At 44.1% G+C, this 26,921-nt stretch overlaps 1 protein-coding gene across 1 annotated transcript; it reads right to left on the bottom strand.

Moving 5' to 3' along the window:
• Nucleotides 1-2,272: 2,272 nt before the first annotated feature.
• Nucleotides 2,273-3,515, bottom strand: LOC147977545 (uncharacterized). The gene is made up of 3 exons (XM_087516382.1): nucleotides 3,432-3,515; nucleotides 3,182-3,328; nucleotides 2,273-2,728 (listed from the first exon to the last, which is right to left on the bottom strand). The coding sequence occupies exons 1-3, from the start codon at nucleotides 3,513-3,515 to the stop codon at nucleotides 2,273-2,275; spliced, it is 687 nt and encodes a 228-aa protein (XP_087372508.1).
• Between the last annotated feature and the right edge of the window lie 23,406 nt (nucleotides 3,516-26,921).

Raw genomic sequence — 26,921 nt, 5'->3', positions numbered from 1 at the left:
TGAGGCAGCATGGGCTTGGCTTAGTAAAATCCCAAAGCACACTTGGGCCAGACATGCCATGGCCACAAATTGCAAAACAAATTTAGTAGTTAACAACTTAAGTGAGGTTTTCAACAAGTGGGTTCTAGATGTCAGGGCTAAGACAATAAGGACCATGGTTGATGGAATTAGAACAAAATTAATGGTCAAGTTTAATACAAATAGAACCAAGACTCAGACTGTCACATGGGAGATTTGTCCAACACATGCAGAGAAATTGGAGGAAGCAAAGAAGTGGTCTAGAAACTATCAATCATTGATGGTTGTAAGAAGTGGGATATGACAGCAGTTCCTTGCAATCATGTTGTTTTTGCTATACACAAGGCTAAGCTTCAGCCGGAGGACTTTGTTGATGATTTCTTCAAAAAACCTATGTACCTGGCAGCTTATAGTCCTATAATATATCCTGTACCTGGCCCTGACATGTGGCCAAGGACAGATAGTTTGGACATTGAGGCTCCTGTTTTTAAAGAACACAAGGGCAGAACACAGACTAAGAGGAGAAAGGGCCAATTTGAGAAGCCAGCTCCCAAAGACACTTCAATAATGGCCTCAATTACCTGCTCCAACTGTAATAAGGTGGGCCATAGGTACACCAATTGCCATGATTCTCTAAAGCCTGCACTTTCTATGAGAAAGAACAAACATCAGGTAACCACTCTGCTATGAGAAAGACTAAATTTGTTGTTACTTTGTTGCTTACTAATATTAAACTACTTGTTTCATTGCAGCCAAGTACCAGCTCTTACCCACCTGTTAGTAGAAGCACACCAGCACCAGCAAGGACTGCAGCCTTTGTTGCTGCCAGTACAGCTCCAGCAAGGACTGCAGCCTCTGCTGCTGCCACTGCCGGTGGATCATCAAGGAGGGCAACATCTGCTGCCAGTCCAGCTCCAGCAAGGAGGGCAACATCTGTTGCTGCTCCAGCTAGGAGGCAGCCAGCTGCTCCAGGTGCTCCCAAGGGTAAGGCAACAACTAGTAAATCTTCATCATCTGCTCCCAAGAGTAAGGCACTAGCTGCTCCCAAGGGTAAGGCACCAACAACCAGATCTTCATCAGCTTCTGCAAAGGGACCAAGGTTAGCTTTCATGCCTCCAAGACCAAGTGATGGTTCCCAGAGAGTCAGGAAGCCCAGCAACAGAATGAAGGATTACTTGACTGCCTCTGGTGCAGAATGGTGATGATGGTGATTTGGTTGTGTTGATGTTGTATCAAACTATGCCATTTTGGTTGTGTTGTGAAACTGTGTTGTGTTGTTCTGCTACTCCAGTTATGCTACTCCAGTTATGATCCTTCTGTCAAACTTTGGAATTCTAGTAGTCCTGTGATGATCAACTGTTATGATCAATTTGTGTCAAACTATGGCATTCTAGTAGTACTGCTGATGCTGTGATACTCTTGATGCTGTGATAGTCATGATGTTGTGATAGTCATGATGCTCTGATATTCTTGATGCTTACTTGATGCCTCGGCATCGACAAAAAGCCAAAAACCCATCACCTGACCCTACTTGATGCCTCGACGTCGACAAAAAGCCAAAAACCCATCATTTGACCCTACTTGATGCCTCGGCGTCGACAAAAAGCTAAGAACCCAAACGTGACCCTACTTGATGCCTCGGCGTCGACAAAAAGCCAAAAAACCCTAGCCTGACCCTACTTGATGCCTCGACGTCGACAAAAAGCCAAAAACCAGCACTTGACCCTACTTGATGCCTCGACGTCGACAAAAAGCCAAAAAACCCAAACTTGACCCTACTTGATGCCTCGGCGTCGACAAAAAGCCAAAAAACCCAAACTTGACCCTACTTGATGCCTCGGCGTCGACAAAAAGCCAAAAACCCAAACTTGACCCTACTTGATTCCTCGAGGTCGACAAAAAGCCAAAAACCATCACTTGACCCTACTTGATTCCTCGGCGTCGACAAAAAGAAAAAATCATCAATTGCAAACATCTTACTTAAGATAACATTAACCAGCTCTAAATACCAACACATTCAGCACTAGTTCAAATCCATACATAATCATAGCTTGACATTCACCACTAGTTTAAATACCACCACATTCAGCACTAGTTCAAATGCAAACATCTTACTTAAGATTACATATCCATAGTTCAGGAGTACTCATAGTTAATAGAATTAAACTACTATCATTACAGCAAACGCCAAACCACACCCTGCAAAAGGTCAGAAAATGCCAAATGATATTGCCCATTCTTTCTCTTGCACTGCTTATCCATTTATGATGGCCTTGATCCCCTCCAGCTTTAGATTGCTCTCTTCAACTGTCTTCTTGAGCTCATCAATGTGGATCTGCAAATTCTTCCTCTCTTCAGCTAGCTTCAACTTCATGTTCCTAATGACAGTAGTCTGAGCAGCTGTTATGTTCTTCGCAGTGTCATACTTCTCCTGCAACTTGGTGGTTTCAGCATCTTTCCTTTGTATCACTGCCCTCTGCTCCTGGGCATCCATAAGTGCATTGACATCTTCAACCAACTTCTCATAGGCTGCCTGGAGTTTCTTCTTCTCTTGTGTCAGGTCATGAACAACAAATGAATGCATCAGACATTCCTCAGTCCTGTCTATCTTAGTCTGTTCATACATAGAACATAACTTGGACAATGCATTCTCAAGGGTATTGGGCCAAGATGGATCAATCCACTCTACTAGGCCACATTTTTTACCTTCCTGAAAAAACAATATTAACATAAAGAATTACATAACAGTGACTTGCTTACAATGATAGGCTAGATTACTTTATAATAAAGAGTACTCTTATAATAAACAATGCTGGTGTGCTAACCCATGAATCTTCTGTCCCAAAATAAGCTAACATGGCAGAGTTAACAAAATGACCTAACTAAAAAATGTTGCCAGATCCAGACTAAACAATGCTGGTGTGCTAACCCATGCATCAAGTGGTGGATGAATAACCAGACTAAACAATGCTGGCAGCGTAAACAATTAATGAATCCACTGTCCAAACTTCACAAAATAATACAATGCCCGCTGGAGTGCCACATTACATGTCCATAGCAAACAAATGACATATCTGTTAAGTTAATCAACAACTTCCCCAAATATACACGCCTGCCAGTGCAAACAAATGACAGATCTGTCATAGTTAAGTTGGAACCATACCTTCTCTACACAACAAAGAAACCTCCTGCCAATGTGAATCCCTTCGAAGGCAACACGCCTTTCTGCTGCCTTCCCGTGTCCACGGCACAAAACATACATATCTGTCTTAGGGCCTTCGAAATCTGAGTCTTCGGTGCTAGCAGGAACCTGGAGTGCAAAGGAATGATAGAGATTTGGTCCAATGTTTGAAAAGAACCTCATTCCATAAATCCCCAAATATCAAACCCTAACCCTAACTCTGAGAACAGACCTTAATGGTGCCGTCGTCAGAAGCTGAGCTCATGTACTCCCTGGTGTGCTCGCTGCTATCCGACCCATCACTCCACGACACCATGGCGCTGCGGCGACGGCGCGGCGTGGCGGCGATGGGTGCGGCGACCAAGAACAGAGCGGGAGCGGGAGCGAGAAGAGAGCGAGCAAGCAGAGTGGAGAAGGAGTAACGGTTCGTGCTTTTGACTGCTAGGACCGATCGGTGCCGTCTAACGGCTGTCGGGACGGCCTGGAGTGCCACGTAGGCGAAAAACGGGCCCGACCTGTCATAAACTCACTTAACACGGCCCGATCCGCCGATTAGTGGTTTTTGCAAAACAATTACGCTAGACGTGGTGCTTTCTGCAACGATTCTGTATCCTAGTGTTTTTCGCAAGCCTCAAAGTGGTGGTTTTATGCAATTTACTCTGTTGTGTCCTCAGACAAAGAAACACATTACACATATCCGAACAACCAAAGGGCAGACATGTTTGTCTGAACAACAAAAATGAAGAGTTAATGGAAATGTAGAGAAGGAAAAAAGCCCCCTCCGTAAAGAAAAATAAGTGTTTAGATCACTAAAGTATTAATCTAAACATCATTATATTTCTTTACGAAGGGAGTAATAGGAATACGTACATTTTTGGAATACACTAGAAACATTTCTTGTATTACAATATAAACATGAACATTTTTCTAACCCGAGAAGAAGATTGTTTAATACATGACACACATTGTTTTGAACATACATGATTAACATTTTTAATATACTAGTAAGTGTGCACGTGCAATGCACGTTTTAAACGTGGACCAATTAAAAATCATGCTAGTAGAAAATAAAATAAATATTTTAGAAGAATGCATAAATTGAAACTGAGACACCATTGTGTGATGTTGTTACAAATAGAATTTAATGTTGTTTCATCCATTCTGTGAAAGAAGAAGATTGCACCTAATTACGATTGAAAGCCAACCTTGTGATGTGTTCACTTGGTGGAGATGCAATCCTACAATTGGTCTTGATATCCTGGTGTAAGCTATTGACAAAAGCTGAGAAACAAAATATAAGGGAGTTGGATCAAAATTTTGAGATTGGGATGCTCAAAGAAATTTGTTTCGCACAAACTTGACATCAATCATATTACAATATTGGCAAATAAATAACAACACCGGAAGTGTATCTCTTTTCTGGGGTGATCAAAAGCCTCTCCAATTCGAACACACTGCAATTGTACATGTACAACGAGTTAGAATGCGGAGGTTCTATGATGTTAATTTTCAATTAAGCAAAGTCATGCACGATTTATCATGCTATATATGTTGGTACAAGAAACACTTTCATCAGTGACTACACTAAATGTTTAGTACGTGAGGCAAACTGTCGGGCACACAACAGGGAGGCACAATTCCCATTTCCATGTGCACACAAATTTTAATTTGGAAGCATAGATTGATCTTCTCAAATAACCAAGTATGAACAAGCCATGCCCATCAAGGGCAATGCTCACACAAGCCTATTCAATTGTATCAAACACATTGATATATTTGGAAGCATTACAGAAAAAATAACAGGACAAATGTCAGTATAGCCATTTCCTGGTTAACATATTATGCTCCCAAGCTATGAAGCAATGATATATATCTACGATGTATGTCGTGGTTTTGTCACGGCAGATGTCCTAGCTAAAGGAGTTAGGTGTGGATCCATTGCAACGTTGGTTAGCTCGAAGGGGTTGAACGGGACAAAAGACACAAAGGATTTACCCAGGTTCGGCCCCTCACAACAAGGTAGAAGCCTACGTGTTGCTTCTAGTTGTATTGCTTGAGTTTCGATTACAAGGGAGCAATTATGCTTGACCTAGCTATCGATCGGTTGTTTCTTGAGTTAACTCGCCGCCGGGTCTAACCCTTATATGCACAGGTTGAGGCCCAAGGCTTACAAGAGCCCGAGCCGGATCACACAACATGACCGGCCTGGTTTCTAAATGGTATTGCCTTAGTAAGCAAGCCACCATATGGCGGTTCACATGGCCGGGTCTTGGGCCACCACCAGGCCCGCCTCTGAGAGCCGCCGTCTTCACACTTCGTCTTCTAGGGCCTCTTGGGACTTCTTCATGTTAAGCCGCCAATGGTGTAACCCGGCCCCTCCCGGGCGGGTCACACCTTGGGGTTATATCCTCAGCATTAGGCCCTAGATTGACTTGAACTTGTTCACGTCAGTCTTCAGTGCTTCCGTTGGCGAATCATCTTCCAAAGCTTAACCTGGAATAAATCACTGTAACCCGCCATGACGTCATGCAAACTGAACCATTATAACCCGCCATGACATCATGTATATCAAATCTACAAAAAACTTGTGACATCACAACCGATCTTTTCTAATAGTTGGTCATTCCGAGAATCGAGGCGCCCGTACTCTTAAAGTCGAAGGGCGCGCCCCAGGGGGGTGGGCACGTGATACGTCTCCGTCGTATCTATCATTTTTGATTGTTTCATGCCAATATTATACAACTTTCACATACTTTTGGCAACTTTTTATATGATTTATTGGACTAACCTATTGATCCAGTGCCCAGTGCCAGTTCCTGTTTTTTGCATGTTTTTTGTATCACAGAATATCCATACCAAATGAAGTCCAAATGCAATAAAATTTTACAGAGAATTATTTTGGGATATATTTGATTTTTGGAAGTTGGAATCATCGCAAACGAAGGCCCACACACACCACAAGACACTAGCGCACCACCCCTGAGCCTGGCGCGTGGTGGTGGGTTGTGCCCTCCTCGAACGTCGGTTGGAGCTCTACTTCGGGTGCAAGGAAGCTTATATCCGGAAAAAAATCATGTTAAAATCTCAGCACAATTTGAGTTACGGATCACCCGGAATATAAGAACGGTTTGGACTCGTCGCCTCGAGACAATGTGGAGATTCATCGGGTGGAGACAATGTGGCCATTTGGCTCGTCACCATCGAGATCGTAAGTACTGCTTCTTCTTGCTCTACATATTTGTTAATTCATTCATTCACTCAATGTTGCTCTACATGTTGTATAGCTTGCACACGCTGTCGTGATGTACTAGAGGACCAAGGGCAGGCCATTAACACACATACATTGTTGGATTAAGCTCAAGGGGTACCATGTGTGGGATGACATATGCCGATTCTGACTCTAGTATCATTGAGTTCAGAAAATATGTTGGTATGATCGAGAGTATATCGACCAGAGGGGGGTGAATAGGAGATTTAAAATTTCCTTCGAAACTTGATATCTCTCCATACAACACAGTGGATACGAATCTAAACCAGGAGCACTGAAACAAAACACAAGCAAGCAACCTAAGGTAAACTAGATAAGCCACATAGATTAAGAAAAACTTTCGATGAAGACGATGATAATATTCCTGGTGAAGTGACACAAAACTTTAGTAAGACTATAGTCAGGCAGAATCGAAACAAGACAAACAACATGAACAACTGGAAGACTACGAAACAATTAATATACACTATACCGAGGATAAACAGGGAAGTTAATAAGAGATATTCATCAGAGTAAGACTCAATTGAAAAACCAGATAGCACCAGACAAACAACATGCAGACATAAAGAAAAACTACCTTAAGCACAACAAACATGAAAATACTGACCAACATGGTTACAGAACAAACAGATAACAAACAAAGGTACACAAATGATCAGAAGGATATCTATGAGGACAAAGATCACATAAGATAAACTACTGAAGAATTGCAGTAGCGTAGAGATAACCAATGACGTTCGATGGCGACAGATGATTTCGTAGACCAATTCATTCTTCTACAAAATAGCTACATCTAGTTGGAGGCACTTGTGATTGAACAAAGGAGCAAACTTGTCCTCTTCTTATTATCCTTCAACGTGCAACTGATGAGATTTCAGTTGATTTCACTCGGGGTAGATACTTATCCGTGATCTCCAAACCTTTGACAAACTTGCTTCGCGAACCATAGTTACCCTGGGTTGCTGTAGAGTTTGAATTGGTGAAGACAATTGCTTTTCGGCACTCAAGCTAACACATATCCTTCTAGAGAGTTAGCAGCTCTCAGGAGTAATAAGTACAAGAACTCTGAACTTAGATCTAGTGTGATGCTCAAAACCATATCTATGTCTCAGTTCTCGATTTTCTCTCAGTGAATCTTAAACTCAAATATCTGAGATAGGGATGCTCGAACAATCTTCTCAGAATCTCAAGCGGAGCAGCCAATGAAAAACGTTGGAGTGGGGTGGTTATCTATAGCTGCATCCTTCCCAGATGGAAATGACCATTTAGGACACGCAATCCAGCCAATGGCCAACCGACACATTTCCAACGGTCGGATTTCGAGCACACGACAACTTTACTTGAGCAACAAGTAAAGATGTCTCCTCGGTCCAAAGCATATCTCTCATAGCCCAGAAGATCAACGTCTTCGACTGACAAGTATTACTTTCGGAGTACAAAGAGATTTCTCTCGAACTTTCATAGGTTTCAGCTAAGCAACACAATAGACATCAGTCTCAAAATACTTATACCGGTCTTAATTGTACGGTGATCCTATGACTCAATGGAAAAATGGTACGTCTTCACTTCGTCTTCATTCTTTTTGGCTACACACATTTCTTCTCTGGCACCTCGCATACCAATTGCTTCAGTTCAACATTTCTTTTAGGGGTCTTCTCCGACACGCAATCTTCTCGGAATAACATTCCTCCAAACATATCAATCTTCTCTGCAATGAAGATACTTCTCGGTAAAGTTTACCTCAAACTTCTCATCAGAATATAGCATTCTTATTGATACGTCATGAAATATTTATCTTAGTGTGCACTAGCAAACAAATCAGTCCCACACTGTTTCTGACAACAATCTCCAAAACCAAGGGGGCAAGACATTGCACCAACAATGTTGACCACCCGATTATCTTGGATGTAATTGTTACATTTGAACTATTGTAGTAATAGGGATATTTGCATGTGATTTAAGTTTTGAGGACTTCGAAAAATGAGAAGGTCAGATATTTAGGGGACATGGTTAGATGGCCATCTCCCACATCAATGTCCGCGGACTAGTCCATACCAGTCCAGAGAGAAATAATGTTTGTTTTAGGCATCGTCAGTGAAGATGCCCTAATGCTGGTATTTTTTCCATGTTAGTTGGAGAAGTGTGATTGCCCTCGGTATAGCTGCTATGTTTTGGGCTATTTGGATGTTTAGGAAAAATGCATGCTTTAAGCATAACTAGCTCATACACTTGCGAGTCCGGTGGTTGTGTTAAGGAACAATGCGAAATGTTGGTGCAAGTGATTTTCCTTAATTGGGGTGGACCCAACCAATACTCAATGCAAGTAGTGGTTCTTCTTCTAACACTAAGTTTAATTGTGTCTTGGGGTATGTGCATTGGTTTGGGAAGATGGTGTCTTTACTAACATGTCATATCATGCATAGACAACACTATATAACTAGGGCTCAAGAAAGAGAAATCATGCTTGCATTTCATTGTTTATCTCTTCTATGTCAAGTGTTGTCATTTTCCATCAAATTTCTTGGTTGCAGATCACAGAAATTCACCAACTCTAAAATTTACTATTAGTAACTCTTAAAGATCACAACAGTTTGTTCGAACCACTCAAATCATTTCGGTGAGAAATAGTGCTAAACAAAATCAAAATGAAATAATATAAAAAATTATTAGGCTACTCTTAAAAGCGAACAATTTTAAACTAAAGAGGAATAGATATATTTTCAACTTATCAAGTATCAAGCCTAAACATTTTTTCTCTTCCAGATAAAAATGACACGTTTCATGCACACATGTTATAAACACCATCATTATGTGGCCATGAACAGAGCATGCATGTCCTCGAAGAACAAGAATGAATGAAAAAACTACTAAAGAACAAATAAAGTAGCAATGACGCCAAGTGTGGCCGAGAACACAATTTGAAGGGAAGATGACTTATTGGCACATTATAAACTCTAGAATTTACTCTCAATTATGGTTAAACAAGATAGTCATACTCCACAAATCTCTAAGAAGATATTTGTTAGACCTATAAATTGTAAAACCCTGCATCAAAATATTTAAGGGTACTAAAATAGAAACAAATATATAACACAATCTGGATGTGAGTGGCTTGTGTCTTACATGAATGTGATATTTTTCATATGTTTATATGGTTCTGTATTTTAGATGCAATGCGGTTTAGTTAAATGTCCTGAATAAAGATTTTAATAAATAATATTAGGCACAACAAAAAATATAGTGGTGAATATTTTTATGGTAAGGCTGTATCATGAATAGAAGACATACTCATAGCTAAATGAGCTAAAATAAAAGTGTTTAGTATAAATGCCATGCATGTTAGTGGATCCTTTATTTTTCATTCTTCAACTTTATGCCCTGAAATGAGTTACATATCACCTTATCAATTTTATTTGGTAATAAAATAAGACATAGCTACCGGCTACAAGTAGGAGGGAATATTATGGTATACATTCATTGTAATGACAAATCGATGGTTGCAGTAATAAATGGTCCAACAGGATATTTGGATCTCGAGGAAGAAGAAAGATCTGATAAGTTATACATGATGGCAAATACAACATCATCGATGGTATTGAGCTTGGGCCTATTCCTCTTGAAGAAGCTAGAAGATGGTCGGGAAGGACCATCCAAGCCCTCAAGTCAACTGAAGATGTTACACCAGACCAATGGGCAGCAAATAAAAAAGCAACACGAGAAAGGCCTGAAGAACTATACTGCTACAATGGAGTCCCATTCAAAGCGGAGTTAGAGAGTTCTAGAAATTTTAGAAGATTTCAAGCTCTATTACAGAGAAGATCCTAAGCATAGATGGTTTGAGCTATGGACTTGCCTATGCGCCTGGGTTGAGAGGGTCACTTGAGTGATGTTTTAGACACTGAGTTGACGGAGGATGAAGATAAACACAATGATTCACTGGTTTTAGTCCAGCCTTTCTTGCGTTTCAACCGCAACAAAGGGCTGGCAATAGATGAGGCCAACTATAATATAGAAAAGACAATGGATGGTGCAGATGGGAGTGATGAAAGACACGAATTAAATGGAACTTCAGAGACGGAGCATCTTTGTCTTGGTATGCACAAGGAAGAATCAGCAGAATTGGATTATCATGTCATTCGGGCATTAACCGAGTCACTAAAGATAACAAAGGATAAATGTGAAACAAGCAAAGGCTCAACAACTATCAGCAGCCTCGGCAATACATGCTACACAAGCTGCACGTTGGAATATTGCCGAGCTGTTCTGGAGCTGCAATTTGAGTTGAGAAGGTACTTCTAGTCCCTCAGTTTTCCTCTATGGTTGTATCTCAAATGACATAGGCTAACCATTGTCTGCTTGATTGTTTTCTAGATACTTAAAAGGTTCAAGGAAATCCAAATGTTGCTCATTCATTGCATGAACTAATAAATTCCCTCCATGATGCTATAACACGACTTGGAGAGGGTGATAAACCTTTTCGTCCCCAGAAATTTGTCAAGGTCAGCACGTGCATGCCATCTCTTGTGTTATTCTTGTTGGAAATATGCCCTAGAGGCAATAATAAAATGGTTATTATTATATTTCTTTGTTCATGATAATTGTCTATTGTTCATGCTATAATTGTGTTATCCGGAAATTGTAATACATGTGTGAATACATAGACCACAACACGTCCCTAGTGAGCCTCTAGTTGACTAGCTCGTTGATCAAAAGATAGTCATGGTTTCCTGACTATGGACACTGGATGTCATTGATAACAGGATCACATCATTGGGAGAATGATGTGATGGACAAGACCCAATCCTAAGCATAGCTCAAAGATCGTGTAGTTCGTTTGCTATAACTTTTCCGAATGTCAAGTACCATTTCCTTAGACCATGAGATTGTGCAACTCCCGGATACCGTAGGAGTGCTTTGGGTGTGCCAAACTTCATAACGTAACTGGGTGACTATAAAGGTACACTACGGGTATCTTCGAAAGTGTCTGTTGGGTTGGCACGAATCGAGACTGGGATTTGTCACTCCGTATGACGGAGAGGTATCTCTGGGCCCACTCGGTAATGCATCATCATAATGAGCTCAATGTGACCAAGTGGTTGATGGATCATGCATTACGGTACGAGTAAAGTGACTTGCCGGTAACGAGATTGAACAAGGTATTCGGATACCGACGATCGAGTCTCGGGCAAGTAACGTACCGATTGACAAAGGGAATTGTATACGGGATTGATTGAATCCTCGACATCATGGTTCATCCAATGAGATCATCGAGGATCATGTGGGAGCCAACATGGGTATCTAGATCCCGCTGTTGGTTATTGACTGGAGAGTTGTCTCGGTCATGTCTGCGTGTCTCCCGAACCCGTAGGGTCTACACACTTAAGGTTCGGTGACGCTAGGGTTGTTGAGATATTAGCATATGGTAAACCGGAAGTTGTTCGGAGTCCCGGATGAGAACTCGGACGTCACGAGGAGTTTCAAAATGGTCCGGAGGTGAAGATTTATATATAGGAAGTCAAGTTTCAGCCATCAGGAAGGTTTCGGGGGTAATCGGTATTGTACCGGGACTGAAGTGGGAGGGGAACCAGCCCCTAGTGGGCTGGTGCGCCCCCCTCAGGCCTCCCCCTGCGCCTAGGGTTGGAAACCCTAGGGGTGGGGGGCGCCCCACTTGGCTTGGGGGGCACTCCACCCCCTTGGCCGCCGCCCCCCTTGGAGATTCAATCTCCTAGGGCCGGCCCCCCTAGGGGTCCTATATATAGTGGGGGGGGGGGGGGGGGGGGGAGGGAGGGCAGCCGCACCCTAGCCCCTGGCGCCTCCCTCTCCCTCCCGTGACACTCCTCCCTCTCCTTGAGCTTGGCGAAGCCCTGCCGAGATCACCGTTGCTTCCACCACCACGCCGTCGTGCTGCTGGATCTTCATCAACCTCTCCTTCCCCCTTGCTGGATCAAGTTGGAGGAGACGTCTTCCCAACCGTACGTGTGTTGAACGCGGAGGTGCCGTCCGTTCGGCGCTAGGTCATCGGTGATTTGGATCACGATGAGTACGACTCCATCAACCCCGTTCTCTTGAACGCTTCCGCGCGCGATCTACAAGGGTATGTAGATGCACTCCCCTCTCCCTCGTTGCTAGATGACTCCATAGATTGATCTTGGTGATGCATAGAAAATTTTAAAATTCTGCTACGTTCCCCAACAGTGGCATCATGAGCAAGGTCTATGCGTATTTTCTATGCACGAGTAGAACACAAAGCAGTTGTGGGCGTGGATATTGTCAATTTGCTTGCCGTTACTAGTATTATCTTGATTCGGCGGCATCATGGGATGAAGCGGCCCGGACCGACCTTACACGTACGCTTACATGAGACTGGTTCCACCGATTGACATGCACTAGTTGCATAAGGTGGCTAGCGGGTGTCTGTCTCTCCCACTTTAGTCGGATCGGATTCGATGAAAAGGGTCCTTATGAAGGGTAAATAGAAATTGGCATATCACGTTGTGGTTTTGGCGTAGGTAAGAAACGTTCTTGCTAGAAAGCTATAGCAGCCACGTAAAAACTTGCGACAACAATTAGAGGACGTCTAACTTGTTTTTGCAGCAAGTGCCGTGTGATGTGATATGGCCAAAAGGATGTGATGAATGATATATGTGATGTATGAGATTGATCATGTTCTTGTAATAGGAATCACGAATTGCATGTCGATGAGTATGACAACCGGCAGGAGCCATAGGAGTTGTCTTTATTTATTTATGACCTGCGTGTCAACATAAACATCATGTAATTACTTTACTTTATTGCTAAAGCGTTAGCCATAGTAGTAGAAGTAATAGATTACGAGACAACTTCAAGAAGACACGATGATGGAGATCATGGTGTCATACCGGTGACAATGATGATCATGGAGCCCCGAAGATGGAGATCAAAAGGAGCAAATGATAATGGCCATATCATGTCACTATTTGATTGCATGTGATGTTTATCATGTTTTGCATCTTATTTGCTTAGAACGACGGTAGCTTAAATAAGATGATCCCTCGTAATAATTTCAAGAAAGTGTTCCCCCTAATTGTGCACCATTGCGAAGGTTTGTTGTTTCGAAGCACCACATGATGATCGGGTGTGATAGATTCTAACGTTCGAATACAACGGGTGTAAGCCAGATTTACACACGCAATACACTTAGGTTGACTTGACGAGCCTAGCATGTACGGACATGGCCTCGGAACACGGAAGACCGAAAGGTCGAGCATGAGTCGTATAGAAGATACGATCAACATGAAGATGTTCACCGATGTTGACTAGTCCGTCTCACGTGATGATCGGACATGGCCTAGTTGACTCGGATCATGTTTCACTTAGATGACTAGAGGGATGTCTATCTGAGTGGGAGTTCATTGAATAATTTGATTAGATGAACTTAATTATCATGAACTTAGTCTAAAATCTTTACACTATGTTTTGTAGATCAAATGACCCACGCTAATGTTGCCCTCAACTTCAACACGTTCCTAGAGAAAACCAAGCTGAAAGATGATGGCGACAACTATACAGACTGGGTCCGGAACCTGAGGATCATCCTCATAGCTGCCAAGAAAGATTATGTCCTAGAAGCACCGCTAGGTGACGCACCCATCCCAGAGAACCAAGACGTTATGAACGCTTGGCAGTCACGTGCTGATGATTACTCACTCGTTCAGTGCGGCATGCTTTATAGCTTAGAACCGGGGCTCCAAAAGCGTTTTGAGAGACACGGAGCATATGAGATGTTCGAAGAGCTAAAAATGGTTTTCCAAGCTCATGCCCGGGTCGAGAGGTATGAAGTCTCTGACAAGTTCTTCAATTGTAAGATGGAGGAAAATAGTTCTGTCAGTGAGCACATACTCAAAATGTCTGGGTTGCATAACCGCTTGACTCAGCTGGGAGTTAATCTCCCGGATGACGCGGTCATTGACAGAATCCTTCAGTCGCTTCCACCGAGCTACAAGAGCTTTGTGATGAACTTCAATATGCAGGGGATGGAAAAGACCATTCCTGAGATATATTCAACGCTGAAATCAGCAGAGGTGGAAATCAAAAAGGAACATCAAGTGTTGATGGTGAATAAAACCACTAAGTTCAAGAAAGGCAAGGGTAAGAAGAACTTCAAGAAGGACGGCAAGGGGGTTGCCGCGCCCGGTAAGCAAGCTGCCGGTAAGAAGTCAAAGAATGGACCCAAGCCTGAGACTGAGTGTTTTTATTGCAAGGGAAGTGGTCACTGGAAGCGGAACTGCCCCAAATACTTAGCGGACAAGAAGGCCGACAACACTAAAGGTATATGTGATATACATGTAATTGATGTGTACCTTACCAGTACTCGTAGTAGCTCCTGGGTATTTGATACCGGTGCGGTTTCTCACATTTGTAACTCAAAGCAGGAGCTGCGGAATAAGCGGAGACTGGCGAAGGACGAGGTGACGATGCGCGTCGGGAATGGTTCCAAGGTCGATGTGATCGCCGTCGGCACGCTGCCTCTACATTTAACTACGGGATTAGTTTTAAACCTCAATAATTTTTATTTAGTGCCAGCTTTGAGCATGAACATTGTATCAGGATCTCGTTTAATTCGAGATGGCTACTCATTTAAATCCGAGAATAATGGTTGTTCTATTTATATGAGAGATATGTTTTATGGTCATGCTCCGCTGGTGAATGGTTTATTCTTAATGAATCTCGAGCGTAATGTTACACATATTCATAGTGTGAATACCAAAAGATGCAAGGTTGATAATGATAGTCCCACATACTTGTGGCACTGCCGCCTTGGTCACATAGGTGTCAAACGCATGAAGAAGCTCCATGCAGATGGACTTTTGGAGTCTCTTGATTACGAATCATTTGACACGTGCGAACCATGCCTCATGGGTAAAATGACCAAGACTCCGTTCTCAGGAACAATGGAGCGAGCAACCAACTTATTGGAAATCATACATACTGATGTGTGCGGTCCAATGAGTGTTGAGGCTCGCGGTGGCTATCGTTATGTTCTCACCCTCACTGATGACTTGAGTATATATGGGTATGTCTACTTAATGAAACACAAGTCTGAGACCTTTGAAAAGTTCGAGGAATTTCAGAGTGAGGTTGAGAATCAATGTGACAGGAAAATCAAGTTCTTGCGATTAGATCGTGGGGGAGAATACTTGAGTCACCAATTTGGCACACACTTAAGGAAATGTGGAATATTTTCACAACTCACACCGCCTGGAACACCTCAGCGTAATGGTGTGTCCGAACGTCGTAACCGCACTCTATTGTATATGGTGCGATCTATGATGTCTCTTACCGATTTACTGCTGTCATTTTTGGGGCTATGCTTTAGAGACTGCCGCATTCACTTTAAATAGGGCTCCATCGAAATCCGTTGAGACGACACCGTATGAATTATGGTTTGGGAAGAAACCTAAGCTGTCGTTTCTAAAAGGTTGGGGATGCGATGCTTATGTCAAGAAACTTCAACCTGAAAAGCTCGAACCCAAGTCGGAAAAATGCGTCTCCATAGGATACCCTAAAGAAACTATTGGGTATACCTTCTACCTCAGATCCGAAGGCAAGATCTTTGTTGCCAAGAATGGATCCTTTCTAGAGAAAGAGTTTCTCTGAAAGAAATAAGTGGAAGGAAAGTAGAACTTGATGAAGTATTACCTCTTGAACCGGTAAGTGGCGCAGCTCAAGAAAATGTTCCTGAGGTGCCTGCACCGACTAGAGAGGAAGTTAATGATGATGATCATGAAACTTCAGATTAAGTTGCTACCGAACTTCGTAGGTCCACAAGGACACGTTCCGCACCAGAGTGGTACGGCAACCCTGTCCTGGAAATCATGTTGTTAGACAATGTGAACCTTCGAACTATGAAGAAGCGATGGCGGGCCCAGATTCTGACAAATGGCTGGAAGCCATGAAATCCGAGATAGGATCCATGTATGAAAACAAAGTATGGACTTTGACTGACTTGCCCGATGATCAGCGAGCCATAGAAAATAAATGGATCTTTAAAAAGAAGACAGACGTGGATGGTAATGTAACCATCTATAAAGCTCGACTTGTCGCTAAGGGTTATCAATAAGTTCAAGGGGTTGACTACGATGAGACTTTCTCACCCGTAGCGAAGCTGAAGTCCGTCCGAACCATGTTAGCAATTTCCGCATTCTATGACTATGAGATATGGCAAATGGACGTCAAAACGGCTGTTCGACGCCATTTTGGCGGATTTTTGTTATGAAATATAAAAAAATGGTGTCAATATGTATGTGCAAGAATGAATATGACCAAGAATAATATGTTGATATTCATCGGAGAGGGTCATCAAGACCACGGAGCAGTGATTATTTATGTCCACACATACTTGATCTAATCAACCTGATTACCTAGCACCTAGTTTGTACGTAGGCATGCAAAGAGTTATGCATGGGCACATCTCACGTACAAGTTATGATTACGATGGAAATCCTATGCGTGCATGTAGTAGCTAGCTCGTTGAACGTGACGAGTTAGTTGGCTTGACTATCCACGAAAGCTGATCAGGCCAGGTCCCTATGTGTCAGCCGTGACCGTGTCCGTGTGTAGGTCTAGCTGCTGCAATGCACGCACAGGGGATAAGCTTCAGAGGAGATAATGCATCCTTATCTTGTCATCTCTCCACGAGATCAGGAGCGCCGGTTCAACAACTCTGGAGCGAGACTTATCCCTTCTGGCCACACACCTACCTATATAAGAAGCAGCCACCACGAGTCAAGGGGGACCCCCGGGGGACGCGCCCACGGCGGCAGCGTCGAGCAGATGGACGGAGGAGCCTGCAGAGGAGCCCCCACTGCGCCCTCGGTGATGAAAAAAGGAAGCCAAAAGGCCACGCCAGGGAGGACCATGCACTCGGATGACGCGCCGGCGTCCACTGCACCGTAGACGTGCTGCGACCATGATGACGACGCACGCCCACCGGCAAGCCCGGCGGAGCCTTCTTCCATGCGCGCTGCCGCACACTCCATCAACCCAAGCAAGCACACGCACGCAACGCCAAGACTCAAGACTAACCGTGCACATTGATTCATCTCTCTATTCTTCTTTAATCTTCTTCGTCATGCAGATCAAAGATTCAAAGATCGACAGCCAAGCGAGCACTCGGCCAAGAAAGAGGCGGCACCCAGGAGAGCGTGCGCCCATGGTGGCAGCCGACGGTGCCCTCGCACAAGCAGGCCACATGTAGATGAAGCAGCGGCGACAGCTACGACCCACACAAGAAGGGCGCTCACACCGGCGGCAATGGCCCAGCCGGCCGGGGACGACGCTGATCGTGTCTGCGAGGCTAGGAAGTTGCGCCGCCGGTGGTGGCGCACACCTGGCCATTTTGTGTTATGTCCAAGTCGTATGGTGCTCTTCTTTTTCTGCCCATATGATACATATGTTTCTTTTCTCTCTTGATGCCCAGGCGCCATGGAGACCCACACACAAGGACTCGAACGGGGCGAACACACCCGGCCGTCAGGCCGTCCACACACGCGCCGCCGCAGGGCTGTGCACGGGGAGGCGCACACAGATGGGCTGGCCGCCAGGCCGCCCTCATGCACGCGGCTACCGGCGGCGGGCTACACACCGGAGAGGGGCACAGCCACACACGCGGCCATCAGGCTGCTCACGCGCACACACGCACGCGTAGACGCCGCCGCCCTGCACATCCACGCACTGCCAGAGAGGGGAGAACCCACGCACACAAACATCCAGCACGCGCACCTCCAACATCCATCCATTCACCAGCGCCCACATCCATCCACCACACATCTACGCGGCCACGCAGCCGGCAGAAGACCAGATCACATCGACGGGCCAACGCAGCCTGGCAAGAACACCCGCGCCAGCGAAATGGACACCAAGCTCACGTTCCCGAAGGGTGAGATTTTGATCTAATACATCTATTTTCTTCTGTCTCCTTCCCTCCAGCATGCATGCGCTACGCGGAGAGTACGTGCCGGTCACTGGAGACGACACTCGTGTGATCCCGCCGCCGCCGCCGGAGATGACTGCACCGAAACAGCAAACTGCACTGACACCGCCGGAGATCGTCTACACCAAGCCTTTCATGTTCAGTCTATAGGTCCCCGGCGAACAGGTTACGATGCACAGGTCACAACGAACAGGTCACCGGTGCACAGGTCCATGGCGTTCCAATCGCGGTGCACAGGTTTGGTGTCTTGCTTCCCGGATGAGACGGCGGGGCAGAGCCGGAGCTCGGTGATGACGCGGCCCAGAACTCGCTTCCCCCTTGATGGCGTACAGATCTTTGGTCAAACCAAAGTTTGCAACGACACAGTACAAGACCAGTCCCTCCTTTGAGAGGTGCACCTACCGTGGCGAACAGGTCCATGGTGTTCCGATCGCGGTGCACAGGTTTGGTTTCTTGCTTCTCGGATGTGACGGCGGGGCGGAGCCGGAGCTCGGTGATGACGCGGCCCGGGACTCGCTTCCCCCTTCACGGCGCACAGAACTTTGGTCGAACCAAAGTTTGCAGCGACATAATACAAGACTGGTCCCTCCTTCGAGAGGTGCACCTACCGTGGCGAACAGGTCCATGGCGTTCCGATCGCGGTGCACAGGTTTGGTGTCTTGCTTCCCGGATGTGATGGCGGGGCGGAGACGGAGCTCGGTGATGATGCGGCCCGGGACTCGCTTCCCCCTTCACGGCGTACAGATCTTTGGTCGAACCAAAGTTTGCAGCGACACAGTACAAGACCGGTCACTCCTTCGAGAGGTGCACCTACCGTGGAGAATAGGTCCTTGGCGTACAGTTCCACGGCGTTGCCGGCGTACAGGTCACCCTTTGGCCTAGCACCAGCCCAAGGCGACGCGGCCTCTACAACGCTACCTTTGTCTTGGCGGAGCGCCAAATACTTGGCGTCTAGCAAAGACGAGGCGCCAACCACCCCAGCCACGCCATTGTGAGCGTGCGTCAGTTTTTACACTGATGCCGGTCTCCCCAAACCATCACTCCCGCAAGGTGTACCCCCTTGCACACCCCGATGAAGTAACCGGCCGTCGAGAAGTCTAAGCTGAGCGCGGCCCATGCCACCCCGACAACAAATACTCCAACGCTGCCAAGACCGACGAGGCACGACGGTCTGAGGTCTACATCGACGAGCTCGCATTGTCGTCATCTTCAAGCAACGCCTCCACGCGACGACACTCGAATCTACTCCGACTTCTACATCAACACACTCCCCAAACCCTATCCAAGCTCGGACGAGGCGAAGCCACTTCACCGACATGTCTTCTTCCGATGAAGCTATCCATATCTTGCCGGGCTCCGACGAGGCGAAGGCAAGACACACCGTGTCTAACACCGACGAGGCGGACACCACCAGGCCGGGCACCGACAAGGCGAAGGCCGACCATCTGTCTGAGCTGACGAGGCCAGACATCTTCATCATCGGACATCGATAAGCCGGAGGGATGTGACTAAGCATTGTCGGAGCGACGGACGTACTGCTCCACTCTTCTATTCCACCACATCATCACCATCATCTACACCGAGCACTTGGAGAAGACGAGACTTGAAGACGACGACCATTGTAGCAGCTTAATCGGAGGTGGTCCGTGGCTCCGGCTCGCGGACGTAATTAATCGGGAGCCTTCCGAGGCCCCGTGAACCAGAACTTCACAGTCGCCCAAGTCTTATCGGCCGAGCTAGCAGGCCATTGAGCGCTTATGTAAAGGGATCATGTAATTTGTTTCTCCGATGAGAGATTAATAAAATACAAGTTTCCCTAATTTTATTTGTGTACTTAGTACACTGGCACACCCGCATGTTTATTTCCCCTGGCGCGTAGAGAGATAATAACATGACAACCATCGTTGTTTTTATTATTTTTCGTGTCAAACAACGGCATTCCTTAATGGTTTCCTTAAGGAAGAATTGTATATGATGCAGCCGGAAGGTTTTGTCGATCCTAAGAATGCTGACAAGGTGTGCAAGCTCCAACACTCGATTTATGGGTTGGTGCAAGCATCTCGGAGTTGGACCATTCGTTTTGATGAGATGATCAAAGCGTTTGGGTCTACGCAGACTTATGGAGAAGCCTGCATTTACAAGAAAGTGAGTGGGAGCTCTGTAGCATTTCTCATATTGTATGTGGATGACATACTGTTGATGGGAAATGATATAGAATTCTTGGAAAGCATAAAGGCCTACTTGAACAAGTGTTTTTCAATGAAGGATCTTGGAGAAGTTGCTTACATATTAGGCATCAAGATCTATAGAGATAGATCGAGACGCCTCATTGGTCTTTCATAGAGTACGTACCTTGACAAGATATTGAAGAAGTTCAATATGGATCAGTCAAAGAAGGGGTTCTTGCCTGTATTGCAAGGTACGAGATTGAGCACGGCTCAATGCCCGACCACGGCAGAAGATAGAGAAAAGATGAGTGTCGTCCCCTATGCCTCGACCATAGGGTCTATCATGTATGCTATGCTGTGTACCAGACCTGATGTAAACCTTGCCGTAAGTTTGGTAGGAAGGTACCAAAGTAATCCCGGCATGGAACACTGGACAGCAATCAAGAATATCCTGAAGTACCTGAAGAGGACTAAGGATATGTTTCTCGTTTATGGAGGTGAAGAAGAGCTCGTCGTAAAGGGTTACGTCGATGCTAGCTTCGACACAGATCTGGATGACTCTAAGTCACAAACCGGATACGTGTATATTTTGAATGGTGGGGCAGTAAGCTGGTGCAGTTGCAAGCAAAGCGTTGTGGCGGGATCTACATGTGAAGCGGAGTACATGGCAGCCTCGGAGGCAGCACAAGAGGCAATCTGGGTGAAGGAGTTCATTACCGATCTAGGAGTCATACCCAATGCGTCGGGCCCGATGACTCTCTTCTGTGACAACACTGGAGCTATTGCCCTTGCCAAGGAGCCCAGGTTTCACAGGAAGACCAGGCATATCAAGCGTCGCTTCAACTCCATTCGTGAAAGTGTTCAAAATGGAGACATAGATATTTATAAAGTACATACGGACCTAAATGTGGCAGATCCGTTGACTAAACCTCTCCCTAGAGCAAAACATGATCAACACCAGAACTGCATGGGTGTTCGATTCATCACAATGTAACTAGACTATTGACTCTAGTGCAAGTGGGAGACTATTGGAAATATGCCCTAGAGGCAATAATAAAATGGTTATTATTATATTTCTTTGTTCATGATAATTTTCTATTGTTCATGCTATAATTGTGTTATCCGGAAATCGTAATACATGTGTGAATACATAGACCACAACACGTCCCTAGTGAGCCTCTAGTTGACTAGCTCGTTGATCAAAAGATAGTCATGGTTTCCTGACTATGGACATTGGATGTCATTGATAACGGGATCACATCATTAGGAGAATGATGTGATGGACAAGACCCAATCCTAAGCATATCTCAAAGATCGTGTAGTTCGTTTGCTATAGCTTTTTCGAATGTCAAGTATCATTTCCTTAGACCATGAGATTGTGCAACTCCCGGATACCGTAGGAGTGCTTTGGGTGTGCCAAATGTCACAACGTAACTGGGTGACTATAAAGGTACACTACGTGTATCTCCGAAAGTGTCTGTTGGGTTGGCACGAATCGAGACTGGGATTTGTCACTCCGTATGTCGGAGAGGTATCTCTGGGCCCACTCGGTAATGCATCATCATAATGAGCTCAATGTGACCAAGTGGTTGATCACGGGATCATGCATTACGGTACGAGTAAAGTGACTTGCTGGTAACGAGATTGAACAAGGTATTGGGATACCGACGATCGAGTCTCGGGCAAGTAACGTACCGATTGACAAAGGGAATTGTATACGGGATTGATTGAATCCTCGACATCGTGGTTCATCAGATGAGATCATCGAGGAGCATGTGGGAGCCAACATGGGTATCCAGATCCCTCTGTTGGTTATTGACCGGAGAGTCGTCTCGGTCATGTCTGCGTGTCTCCCGAACCCGTAGGGTCTACACACTTAAGGTTCGGTGACGCTAGGGTTGTTGAGATATTAGCATACGGTAACCCGAAAGTTGTTCGGAGTCCCGGATGAGATCCCGGACGTCACGAGGAGTTTCGAAATGGTCCGGAGGTGAAGATTTATATATAGGAAGTCAAGTTTCGGCCATCGGAAAGGTTTCAGGGGTAATCGGTATTGTACCGGGACCACCGGAAGGGTCCCGGGGTCCACCGGGTGGGGCCATGGCCCCATGGGTTGAAGTGGGAGGGGAACCAGCCCCTAGTGGGCTGGTGCGCCCCCCTTGGGCCTCCCCCTGCGCCTAGGGTTGGAAACCCTAGGGGTGGGGGGCGCCCCACTTGGCTTGGGGGGCACTCCACCCCCTTGGCCGCCGCCCCCCTTGGAGATTCAATCTCCTAGGGCCGGCCCCCCTAGGGGTCCTATATATAGTGGGGGGGAGGGAGGGCAGCCGCACCCTAGCCCCTGGTGCCTCCCTCTCCCTCCCGTGACACTCCTCCCTCTCCCTGAGCTTGGCGAAGCCCTGCCGAGATCACCGTTGCTTCCACAACCACGCCGTCGTGCTGCTGGATCTTCATCAACCTCTCCTTCCCCCTTGCTGGATCAAGTTGGAGGAGACGTCTTCCCAACCGTACGTGTGTTGAACGCGGAGGTGCCGTCCGTTCGGCGCTAGGTCATCGGTGATTTGGATCACGACGAGTACGACTCCATCAACCCCGTTCTCTTGAACGCTTCCGCGCGCGATCTACAAGGGTATGTAGATGCACTCCCCTCTCCCTCGTTGCTAGATGACTCCATAGATTGATCTTGGTGATGCGTAGAAAATTTTAAAATTCTGCTACGTTCCCCAACAATTCTTGTGTAAAATTGTTTTCATCTGGGCTGTATTAGTTTTATAAAAACAAAGTATTTGATGCATCAAGGCTAAAGATAATACATACTTCCTCTAATTTGAGTAGATACTATGTCAGGTGTATTGATATTTTCAAGAAACAGAAGATGGTCTTTATAAGCAACATGTACCTTCTCACAACTTCAACTAATATGATGGAGGTGTAAAGTTCTATGAATATAAGATGGATGGAAATATCATTACCAACCAACTGTTGACATCTAATTGGTGCAATTTCCACCCAAAGTTACGGTGTTCATCTTTGCCACTACAGCAACCATCTCATCATAGTCAATTCCATAAAGTTTGAGTATATCCTATGGTGACCAATTTGGCCTGTCCACACTTGTCATTAGTAGGCCTACAGCTAGGCCTCCAGATCAACCGGTAGCAGCAGACTAAAACCATGAGAAGTCTCTAGTCCCACTAATATTGTTAAGCCAACCCGTGGAAATCTGTTGCAGTTGTGTTCTCCTTTATCCTTGGATTTTTTGGTTTCAATCCTTTTTCTAAGAAAATTGGAGTCACTTTATTTTATATATTGAATACTAACTTTCTTAATATATATTTGGCAGGATATGGCAGAGTGCCTTTCCCGTATGATTGAGACTCTCTCTGCCACTCTTAAAAGAGAAGAAAGGTCCGTTTAAAAATAATTTTCATTTCGAGACAATGTTTATAATTCATTACATCTGATACCAAATTTTCTGTATAGTGGTTCTGCTTTGGATCCTGTGAGGGCGATTTTTGGAATTGAAATGATAAGCAGGTTTTCCATCTTTCTTTCTTTCTCACTCTCACCTTGTATATATTTCACACACCTATGTTTTCTTTGTGCACCGCTGTATTTTTTAATGCCTTTCCACTACTTAGAGGTGAAAAAAATACCCAGAACCGTTTATCAGCTGAATTGTGCAGTCAACGATCAAATTGATGACTTGGACCAAGGGCTTGCGAAAGTAAGTCTCTGATGGTGGATTTTGTATCTGCATATTCATGCTATACATATTCTTGCATATGATTCCTGTGTTTTGTTCTTCCACAGGTTTTGCATTTATCAAACTCAAAAATCAGGAAGTTGCCACTGTAAGAATATTATAGTACTTTCATTCATGCTTGTTGTATAGAGGAGCAACTCTTCATATCCATACCCACTTCTTCGTATCCCGGTACCATGTAAAATAGATGATAGGTTATGATTTATTCACAAACAATGTACATATTAATTTTTAGATACTTGACTATCCAGTTTCATCGTGTGATACGTGAGGGAAAAGCCGGGCGAGCAATAAAGACATTGCAAGGAAGTTGTATTCTTCTAGTTTCCTTTTATTGCCCCATGTTATTTTCCTAAATTGATAGGTGCTTATCTATATAATATCTAATAAATTTGCACAAAAAAAATTCCTACCAGAAAGTAGGATTCCCTTCTTGACTTGACATGCACAGACATTGCTCGAAGGTACAAAAATTCAAGATACAGGGCAAGAGGATGGTAACAACACAATTTTTCTGTTTTATTATGGAAATCGATTATATGGCAGTTACATTTAGATGGAAATCATCATTGCTGTTGTCAAAAACTGGGGGATGGCACTGGAATATATGGTTTAATTCCAGTCGTCACTCATGAGGGGAAAATTCCGGATTCTGGCCACTACACAACTTTTGTTAAAGAGGACAACATATTGATTCATTTTGATGATGATAAGAAAATTCACAACAACAGAGAATGATGTTTTAAAACTGTGTGGCAGATGTGAGTAGTTTTTTTTCTTTTAAACACAAGATTGTTTGATTGAAATCTAAATTTCTAAAGCAAATTGTTTTTTCTTAAACAGCAGACGGACCGATGGCATACATTTGTCTATACAAATCTGACGCCCCGTGAACATTTTGACATTTTTCTAGTTTGATACGGAAACTCGTTGATTTTTTTTCCCGGACAATAAGTTCTAATGATTTGTTTTCAGGGTAGATGGTCCATATGACAACTATGAAGTAGCTCCAGGAGATGAAAAGAGCATGAATAATGGCGAGGTAAGAATAATGTAAATTAATCTCTATAGCTTCCCTTATTGCAATCCTCCTTTTCTAAATAAAAAATAAAAAATAAAAAAGCTTCCCTTGTTGCATAGTGTAGAGATGTGAGAGGGACGTACTGGCAGTAGAGCATGTGTATCTCATATTGGGGGTGCACTATTCACGGAAGGGATGAACCCGTCCCCTTTAGGTCAGTCTAGGATGGGCTGGGCCACATGTTTTGCCGCCCTAAGCTCCACAAGTTGCTGCAGCACAGAGGTAACTTCAGCCATGACAACCTCAACCTTTGCCTCTCAACTCCTTCCTCTGCTCCCAGCACCCACACAACAGCAGCCACACAACCTCAACAACACCCCTCTTCTTCAGCCAGCTGACACATCAGCAGCCTTAACAAGAGTAAATGGCACTGGCGGTCCGAGAACTTGCGCTGCGGGTGCACTTAAGTCACGATATTTGTAAACTGGAAAAACCCGTCATAGAACTTGCATTGCGGGTGCAGATAGGTCACATATGTCATCTGAACCGGCCAGCTGTCCTATTTTCGAGAAAAACCCGTCATAAAACATGCGTTGCGCGTGCAGATAGGTCACATTTCAAAATTTTCGTTCCTGGACATTTTTTTAAAGTCACGAATCACAAATATTCTTAGTTAATATTTTTTTAATTTATTGTCCGAGAACATTTTTTTAAAGTCGCGAATCACAAACATTTTTTTAAATGTTCGCCACTTAAAACAAATGTTCACAAATCACAAATATTTTTCAAATTTATCATTCGCGAACATTTTCTAAAGTTGTGAACAAATATTTTTCAAATTAATCGTTCATGAACATTTTCAAATTTATTGTTCGCAAACTTTTTCAAAAATTTTATTTGTGGACATTTATTAAAAGTCACGAATCACAAATATTTTTAATATTTTTTTTTAATTTAACGTTCGCGAACTTTTTTTAAAGTCGCGAATCACAAATATTTTTTTAAATGTTTACAACTTAAAAAATTGTTCGTGAATCACAAATAGTTTTCAAATTTATCGTTTTCAAAAAATTTTAAAGTCGTGGGCAAATAGTTTTCAAATTAATCATTCACCACATTTTCAAATTTATCGTTCGCAAGCATTTTCAATTTTTTTTCGTGGACATTTTTATAAAGTCACGAATCATAAATATTTTTTAATTTATCGTTCGCGAACTTTTTTTAAAGTCGTGAATCACAATTTTTTTAATGTTCACAACTTTAAAAAAATGTTCGCGAATCAAAAATAATTTTCAAATTTATTGTTCTCGACATTTTTTAATGCCGTGAATAAATGGTTTTCAAATTAATCATTCACGAACATTTTAAAATTTATCATTCAAAAACATTTTCAAATTTTTTGTTCCTGGACATTTTTTTAAAGTCACTAATCACAAATATTTGTAATTTATCGTTCGCGAACATTTTTTTAAAGTCGCGGATCACGAATATATTTTTTGAAACATTCGCGAACATTTTTTTAAAGTCGTGA

The sequence above is a fragment of the Triticum urartu genome, chromosome 3A (assembly GCF_056163025.1).
Source record: "Triticum urartu cultivar PI428250 chromosome 3A, HENAU_Tu73, whole genome shotgun sequence".
NCBI classification, from domain to species: Eukaryota; Viridiplantae; Streptophyta; class Magnoliopsida; order Poales; family Poaceae; genus Triticum; species Triticum urartu.
The sequence above is the reverse complement of the archived record's forward strand: the minus strand, read 5'-3'. Positions and strand labels throughout refer to the sequence as shown.

What these genes read in the sequence shown, in the direction of transcription:
- LOC147977545 (XM_087516382.1), bottom strand. Translation starts at nt 3,515, where the DNA reads ATGGTGTCGTGGAGTGATGGGTCGGATAGCAGCGAGCACACCAGGGAG. An exon ending in CTGACGACGGCACCATTAAG is followed by an intron (nt 3,329 to 3,431) that starts GTCTGTTCTCAG and finishes TTTGCACTCCAG; the next exon opens with GTTCCTGCTAGCACCGAAGA. An exon ending in TTCTTTGTTGTGTAGAGAAG is followed by an intron (nt 2,729 to 3,181) that starts GTATGGTTCCAA and finishes TTGTTTTTTCAG; the next exon opens with GAAGGTAAAAAATGTGGCCT.